Source organism: Schistocerca cancellata, chromosome 4 (genome assembly GCF_023864275.1).
Source record: "Schistocerca cancellata isolate TAMUIC-IGC-003103 chromosome 4, iqSchCanc2.1, whole genome shotgun sequence".
In the NCBI taxonomy this organism is placed as follows: Eukaryota; Metazoa; Arthropoda; class Insecta; order Orthoptera; family Acrididae; genus Schistocerca; species Schistocerca cancellata.
The window spans coordinates 272,901,296-272,910,538 of NC_064629.1; the positions used below are offsets into that span (position 1 = coordinate 272,901,296).

The 9,243-nt window shown below is 38.8% G+C and overlaps 1 protein-coding gene across 1 annotated transcript; it reads left to right on the forward strand.

Moving 5' to 3' along the window:
* The first annotated feature begins 714 nt into the window (after positions 1 to 714).
* On the forward strand, positions 715 to 4,632 carry LOC126184095 (craniofacial development protein 2-like). Its single transcript, XM_049926456.1, has 2 exons — positions 715 to 1,648; positions 4,550 to 4,632. The coding sequence occupies exons 1-2, from the start codon at positions 715 to 717 to the stop codon at positions 4,630 to 4,632; spliced, it is 1,017 nt and encodes a 338-aa protein (XP_049782413.1).
* The last annotated feature ends 4,611 nt before the right edge of the window (positions 4,633 to 9,243 follow it).

Sequence of the window (9,243 nt, forward strand, 5' to 3'; positions counted from 1 at the left end):
CTTTCCTAAAGGCATGTATTCCAGTTTCAACTTTGATCTCCTCTGGAAGTCTATTATACATTTTTATTCCATTAAATAATAAACTATTTTGGGTTTTTGTTTTGTTTTTTCGTATGAGATTCAAATGGTGGCAGGATCTAGTCCAGTGTTGGTGTATAGATCTGTTTTGTGTGTACTGGTCAATGTGTTTCTTTATATATATCACAGTCTGAAAGATGTATTCACATGGTACTGTCAAGATTCCCATGGTTTTGAATAAATCAGTACAGTGAGCTCTCTTGCTGCTTTTTGTTATTATTCGTACAGCCCTCTTTTGCAGCTTGAAAATTGCTTGTACGTTCTGCACATTTGTACCCCAGAAGGTTATGCCATAACTAATTATTGAATGCACATATGCAAAGTATGTAGTCTTAGCACATGAACTATTATATACTGACATAATTATCCGGAGTGCATAGCAAGCAGTAGCAATTTTCTTTTCTAGTGCTGCAATATGTGGTTCATGGTGTGGGTTCCTGTAGTCATGTCCTAGTTCATGAACCACGGGCAACGTATGAGTGGCCAAGTAAGTGGTCCCGACAGTCGGGATACCAGTTACTTTGGAATAAGGCTGGGCATCTCGGACATATTCTGAGTCGTGGTCACCTTTGTGCTCATACGGCAAAGACTACCAAATCCACCGATAAGTCCCTCAGCCATTAGGGGTAAAACCCAATGGAACTTGGGGCAAGTAAGGCTAGCAACCTGCTTCCCTGGTACTCTAAATATGATGCTGGCAATAATCAGAGCAAAATGCCTCGGACCTTTGGAGGTGACGGAGTCCCACCTCTAACTGACAAACCAGGGACTCCTAAGATACGACTTGGCAAACAAATGGTAATGAGATGGGGAGCTATTAATATCAATGGGGGCTACTCTGGGAAGAAGGTAGAGCTGGCAGAGGCTGCAAGTAAGATGGGGCTGTATGTTTTAGCTGTTAGTCACATTCGGGTAAGGGGTGAGAAAGAAGAGGAAGTGGGAGAATACAAGGTCTACCTGTCAGGCGTCAAAGCAGGAATAGCACAATGGGATGTAGGGCTTTACATCAGGAAAGAAATGGAACCCAGCGTAGTTGCAATAAGGTATGTAAACGAACGACTGATGTGGATAGATTTGACTGTGTCTAGCAAGAAAATTAGGATTGTGTCAGTATATTTGCATTGTGAAGGGACAGATCAAGATAAGATGGATAGTTTTTATGAGGCACTCAGTGATGTAGTTGTTAGAGTAAAGGACAAGGACAGTGTTCTGCTCATGGGTGATTTTAACGCCAGGATTGGAAATCGAACAGAAGGGTATGAAAAGGTTATGGGTAAATTTGGAGAGGATATGGAGGCCAACAGGAACAGGAAACAACTCTTGGATTTCTGTGCCAGTATGGGCTTAGTAATCACAAACTCCTTTTTTAAACATAAGAACATTCACCGGTATACTTGGGAAGGCAGGGGAACCAGATCTGTCATTGACTATATAATAACAGATCAGGAATTCAGGAAGGCTGTGAGGGACACACGTGTATTCAGGGGATTCTTTGATGACACTGATCATTATTTAATCTGCAGTGAAATTGGGATTGTGAGGCCAAAAGTGCAGGAGGTCAGGTCCATATGTAGGAGGATAAGAGTGGAGAAACTTCAGGATAAGGAAATCAGGCACAAGTACATAACAGCGATCTCAGAAAGGTACCAGTTAGTTGAATGTAGTCAATTACAGTCATTGGAAAAGGAATGGACAAGGTACAGGGACACAGTACTAGAAGTGGCTAAAGAATGTCTTGGAACAGTAGTGTGTAAAAGTAGGATGAAGCAAACAGCTTGGTGGAATGATACAGTCAAGGCAGCCTGTAAAAGGAAAAAGAAGGCGTATCAAAAATGGCTACATACCAGAACCCAGGTAGACAGAGAAAGTTATGTTGAAGAAAGAAACAAAGCCAAACAGATAATTGCAGCATCCAAGAAGAAATCGTGGGAAGACTTTGGAAACAGGTTGGAGACTATGGGTCAAGCTGCTGGAAAACCATTCTGGAGTGTAATTAGCAGTCTTTGAAAGGGAGGTAAGAAGGAAATGACAAGTATTTTGGACAGGTCAGGAAAACTGCTGGTGAATCCTGTGGATGCCTTGGGAAGATGGAGGGAATATTTTGAAGAGTTGCTCAATGTAGGTGAAAATGCGATCAGTAATGTTTCAGATTTCGAGGTAGAATGGGATAGGAATGATGATGGAAATAGGATCACATTTGAGGAAGTGGAAAAAATGGTCAGTAGATTGCAGTGCAATAAAGCGACTGGGGTGGATGAAATTAAGTCGGAACTCATCAAATACAGTGGAATGTCAGGTCTTAAATGGCTACACAGGATAATTGAAATGGCCTGGGAGTCGGGACAGGTTCCATCAGACTGGACAAAAGCAGTAATCACACCAATCTTTAAACATAGAAACAGAAAAGATTGTAACAACTACAGAGGTATCTCTTTAATCAGCGTCGTGGGTAAAATCTTCGCAGGTATTGTTGAAAGGAAAGTGCGGGTATTAGTTGAGGACCAATTGGATGAAAATCAGTGTGGGTTTAGGCCTCTTAGAGGTTGTCAGGACCAGATCTTTAGCTTACGGCAAATAATGGAGAAGTGTTATGAGTGGAACAGGGAATTGTATCTATGCTTTATAGATCTAGAAAAGGCATATGACCGGGTTCCTAGGAGGAAGTTATTGTCTGTTCTACAAGATTATGGAATAGGAGGCAAACTTTTGCAAGCAATTAAAGGTCTTTACATGGATAGTCAGGCAGCAGTTAGAGTTGACGGTAAATTGAGTTCATGGTTCAGAGTAGTTTCAGGGGTAAGACAAGGCTGTAACCTGTCTCCACTGTTGTTCATATTATTTATGGATCATATGTTGAAAACAATAGACTGGCTGGGTAAGATTAAGATATGTGAACACAAAATAAGCAGTCTTGCATATGCGGATGACTTAGTTGTGATGGCAGATTCGATTGAAAGTTTGCAAAGTAATATTTCAGAGCTAGATCAGAAATGTAAGGACTATGGTATGAAGATTAGCATCTCCAAAACGAAAGTAATGTCAGTGGGAAAGAAATATAAACGGATTGAGTGCCAAATAGGAGGAACAAAGTTAGAACAGGTGGATGGTTTCAAGTACTTAGGATGCATATTCTCACAGGATGGCAACATAGTGAAAGAACTGGAAGCGAGGTGTAGCAAAGCTAATGCAGTGAGCGCTCAGCTACGATCTACTCTCTTCTGCAAGAAGGAAGTCAGTACCAAGACTAAGTTATCTGTGCACCGTTCAATCTTTCGGCCAACTTCGTTGTATGGGAGCGAAAGCTGGGTGGATTCAGGTTACCTTATCAACAAGGTTGAGGTTACGGATATGAAAGTAGCTAGGATGATTGCAGGTACTAGTAGATGGGAACAATGGCAGGAGGGTTTACACAATGAGGAAATCAAAGAAAAACTGGGAATGAACTCTATAGATGTAGCAGTCAGGGCAAACAGGCTTAGATGGTGGGGTCATGTTACACACATGGGAGAAGCAAGGTTACCCAAGAGAATCATGGATTCAGCAGTAGAGGGTAGGAGGAGTCGGGGTAGACCCAGGAGAAGGTACCTGGATTCGGTTAAGAATGATTTTGAAGTAATAGGTTTAACATCAGAAGAGGCACCAATGTTAGCACTGAATAGGGGATCATGGAGGAACTGTATAAGGGGGGCTATGCTCCAGACTGAACGCTGAAAGGCATAATCAGTCTTAAATGATGATGATGATGATGATGATGATGGTGCTGCAATATGGTCAGTCCAGTTAAGCTGTGAGTCAACATGCATTCCTAGGTATTTTGTGTTTGTGACACGATCTATAAGTTCATCTTTAACTTTTAGGCCTATGCTATTATGTTTTTTATTTATGTGGAAATTAATACTGTTTGTTTTTTTGATATTGAGGGTTAATTTGTTGCTTACTACCCACTTGCATACATGATCGAGAGTTTCTTCAGCTTTATCTCTCAATTTGTCTGGTGACTCATCACTGATAAGGATGCTGCTATCATCTGCAAATAGTATTGCTTCCCCGTATTTGACACTCTGGGGAAAATCATTGATATATATTAGGAAGAGTATTGGCCCTAACACATTTCCCTGAGGGACTCCTATGTTAATATGTCCTGGTTTGGAAATGTGTTTTGTCAATCTGCTGAACTTCGATTGTGAGATCTCTACACACTGTACCCTATTTTCCAAGTACAATTGAAACCAATTATTTACTGTTCCCCTTATTCCTAGTGCCTCCATTTTGTTTAGTAGTATTTTGTGGTCTACCGTGTCAAATGCTTTGCTAAAGTCAAGGAATATGCCTGTTACATGTTCACCTTCGTCAAGTGCTTCTAAGACAAAATTTGTGAAGTGAGCATACTATTCTTCCAGCCTTTTAAATCTTCCCAGACCTTGGAACTACTACTTCTCACTCAAGTAAATACCCAAATTACTTTACAAAGCTGGGTACAGGTTTTACAGGGAACCTAACACAAGTTCTCCCCATATGAGGCATACTGAAAAATTAGCTTTGGAGGCAGACTAATATTTATTTCTACTTTAGAGGAGATGCATGAGTTGCACACATTTCATTTTTCAAAAGAAAGTGCTGGTGATTTCTGATAATGAATTAGTCTGACAATGTTTATAAAAACAAATTCTTTCTTGTGTCTTTCTGGTGAAATTTCTAACTACTAAGGGTTTATTTTGTCAACAGATGTTTGTGAAAGAAGATTTCTAGCCTACTGATACTGCTTAAAAGAAATAATTTCAGATTTAAGATTATAAGAGAGACTTCAATCAAGATGTGTTAATATTACTCCAATTCAGTAGAAAACACACATAATGGTCAATAACAAGCTTTAGTTTTGTACAGCACTGAGTAAAGACTTACTCTCCTCCCTTTAGTTTTGTCATGTATACAGTTGAAGGTTTGCTAATTGGTTTCATGTTGATGCTGGATGCAGTCATGGGGCAGGCTGCTTCTCGGCTGGTCAACGTAATTCCTCTCATTGCCTCATGTTCTGGGAACCTAGAAGCATGAAGTAGGTGGTGAAATATGACAATGACTATATCTGACTGAATAACAGTTTTCTGTCACTATTATATTACAGCAGTGCAGAGCAAGTAAGCTTGTTGTATGGTTAATGTAATGATTTTGGCTCACATGATTCTTTGGTTCACCTCCTTGCATCCTCAGGATGGTTGTGTTACCATCCACTGATGCTAAAATATATGACAACTTTTACCCACTAATTACCACAAGCTGTGAAGCCTTCCTCAGATCTAGTCTTGTCAACTGACTCCATACAAGAGTGCAGTTATGTTTTATTCAATGTGATTTATCATAAAATCATGTTCAGATGTGAGCAAAATATTTCAGCTCCTGAAACATTCTTACCTTTAAGGATTTCTTTCCACACATACCTACTGTGTATTAAAACTATTTATTCTTTTCCACTTGTATTGCAATATATCTAATAATTCTATTATTATTGTGGTAATTATTTTGATTTAAAGTAATGTGGGAACTTAAAATCTTTATCAACAGTAAATCTGCATTCCTGGCTGAGCTAATGTGTCATTGTCTTTAGTCACATATTTACAACGGTTTGTAAATCTCTTACATTTAGTGTGACGAGATTTTTCAGTTACAAATTTCTTTATCTGTTAACCACCGGAAGTATAACTCAGTGTTTTAGTATGAACTGGAGGGAAGTGAAGAGGATTTATATCACTAGTAACAATTCTGCTACCAATAGGATACAGTGCCAAAGAAAATGTAGTGAAAGAAACAGTACAATAAAGATGTAGTATTTTAACTGGGAATAGGCATTTCCGAGAATTCACTGCAGTATCCTGCTGAAGATGTGGGTAGTTAGTGCAGACTTAAACAAAAGAATATTTATAAGTCACCTATACACAAGACAAGAAGTAGCAATGACAAAACAAGTGAGTATTAGAAAAAAGTTGTTAGGTAAAAATGTTGTTTGGCACATGACTTTTCAATATTTGTACTGAGAAACTATTGACTAAACCATTTAAAAAAGAAAGAGCCATAATAATAGGAGGAGAAATGATAAATACAATGAAGTACATATATGAAGAAATAGTCTTGACTAAATCATGGGCAGAACTACAATTTACGAGTAATAGGGTTGTAAAAGAGTATTGGAAAAGTACAACTGAGGGAAAAACAATAGAGATGACCTTTGGCATATACAAATTCTAGTTCAAACATGACTGGAAGGGAACACCTTTGAACAAATAAAATGTTTTAGTTATTTAAGACATTTGGTGATAGAAAACAAAAACTGCTCATAGAAAATAGAAAGTGAAATACCTATAGGTCAAACAGTTTTCAAAAGATGAAACATTTCTTGACAGGAGCAACTTTAATAAACTAGGTACCAGAAGATTAAGAAAGAGATTTACAAAGAGCTATGTTTAGAATATATCGTAGTGAATCATCGACAGCCACAAAGAAAGAAGGAGACTGCTTGGAAAACTTTGATATGCTCTCTGAAAACATCTCCAATGGGACATACCTTGTGAAAAAATTTGCCTGTAACAAAGAGTCATCAAATGTAAGATTGCAGGGAAGAGAGTCAGATAGATAGATAGATACATAGAGACATAGAGAGAGAGAGAGAGAGAGAGAGAGAGAGAGAGAGAGAGAGAGCGAGAGTTATGGAATGCTAGATAAGGTTAAAAATACCAAGTTATCAACAGATTAAGAGACAAGGACAGAAAGAGTAAACTGGAAAGTACCAATTATCTCTGATAATAAAGAAGAATTAGTAATAGCAGATGGCATATATTCCATTTGTATGCAGAGATGAGACTTTAGTAATACACAGGGCCCAAAACTTCAATTACCAGCAAAAGAATACTTGGATTTTTGTCCAATCAGTGTACCTTTATGCTCTTCCCAACCTAAGGATATATTTATATACAGAGATGACCATAAAACAATGTATTCCAAAGTGGCTGCTTCCAATATGAAGCCTGGAAGATCGTTTCAGAATCTTTGCCAAAATATACGTATGATACTCATGAGTCTTATGCTGGCAATGAAGGAAAATGCATCAATTTTTGTTTTGATGGCCCCACCTGGTCTAGAAGAAAGACACTGTGATGTGCTTAACAGAAGATGTCACAACCATGGTGACGCAAGACAACTCAGTAAGAGAGGCAAGTTGGTGTCTTGTATAAGAAGATATATTTGGTCTATGCTGACAGTGTAGATGTTACTGCTCAGGGCTTCAGAATGGTGAAACTGCTACAATATTTCGGAAGATATGTGCTGCCATTCAGGAAAGAATGACAGACTGACTTCATCTAGACATTACCCACCATCAATGAGCATCACAAAGCAGCTACAAGGTAATGATGATGCCAGATATAATTAAGGAACATGTTATTGAGCTGCTACTGGTAGCCACTATTACCACTAGATGTGGGTTTGCTGTTTGCACAAAGTATGAATGCTGCTGACTTGATAGATTCCAGCTGGTGGCCCACCTGCTGGCTAATTTCTATCTCTTGTCACATGCCTGCCTGCCTTGGGGTTTTCTGTTCCATGCCTTGACCAATTAGCTGCTATGCCCTGTGCTGGCAAACTCTGCTCTTTGTTGCTCTGTGTGGGAAAACTCTACTGCTGTTTGAAGCCCCAAGCAGGCACATTCTCTCATTGATTGTCCTATGTTTGAAAATTCACTACAAGCGCTTGCAGTCTGGAACAGAACCACAGTTTGGCTCTGTATGCTTCGGAATTCCCATGCTAAGCTGCATATCAGTATCAGTTTGATATCACAGCCTACTCCAGCCACACATGCTATCCTGCCTTGGGTCTGTGCCACAAACATAGTACGGCCTGTGGCCTACTACACCAGGGATAACACTGCAAGCCGGCCATGACATATGGCCTCCTGTTGATCTAAGAGTGCTATACTGACTGTGACCAGCCTGCAACTTAGTAACACCACAACACATGTATTTTGCCACATAGTAAGTGTAAATAAGAAACTTGTTTTTGTGTGACTGATTGTTGGACAACCATGTGATACCTATCCCCCTCACCACTGCAACAGTATGATGGGTGGAGAGGTGGAGGGCTTCCTGACAACTAGCAACCTGTTTCCACCACCCACCAAAGAGATACACAAAAGAATGTTGTTAAGAGCCCTCTTACCTCTTGCTGTTCTATTGTATAGTTTTTATTTTTAAACTACATAATATCCTACATCTGCATGTAGATGATATTTTATAAACATAAATAATGGTTTCCTTGCAGGTAAGTTAAGGTAATTCTGTCAAAGAAAATAGTGGTCACTGATGTCACTATTGTAAGTACTACACTCTATGTTACTAAATCAGAAACTGAGTCAGTAAATCATGCATAATAATTACTGTATAAATGATGTGAAAGCCATGAGATACCTTAAGACACATCATTCGTTAAAAGGCAATAAAAAATAAAAAAGCCTTAAAAATTACAGGACATCGTTGAGATACAGATGTGCTTTGCATTGAAATGACACCAAAAAACTGGTCTCTTTTACTCTGTTGATTTGCCTGCACTGCCTATCATTTCTCACAGACTTGCATTTGAGAGGAGTTGTGTGCCAGTCCACAGCTGTTCAGTTAGATTTTGGTTTGCTGTAGCATCCAATTCTTCAGACACAATGTTGGTCTTTTGAAACTGAGATTCACAGGTTGCATATTGTAATTGAAGCTAACACACTCCAAATGAGTTAAAAGACTAAAAAACTGTTTTCTAAGAGTGTCAATTTTCACCATATCTCATTAACAAAGCTGTGCAAGCTGTACCTAAGCAGCAATCAAGAGTCCATGAAGGAGAAGGAAATAGGGATGTTGCTAGTTCTACAGTGTTTTTTTTCTGTGTGTGAGAACTCATTTCTCAAAGAAAGGAACAATCAAGGGGTTAAGTTCAATATGAGTGACCTTCTTGACATCAGAAACTTCTCTGGGAAAAGTTTGTGAGAATATAAAGTGAAAAGCAAGGATTGGTGACATTGTGATAAATATTATATATAGGCCAAACTCCACAAACTGTACAAAAACAATTCAATGAACACAATCAGCAGTGAATTTCCTTCTTAACCTGAATGAATTAGCAATGGCTGAGTATTGC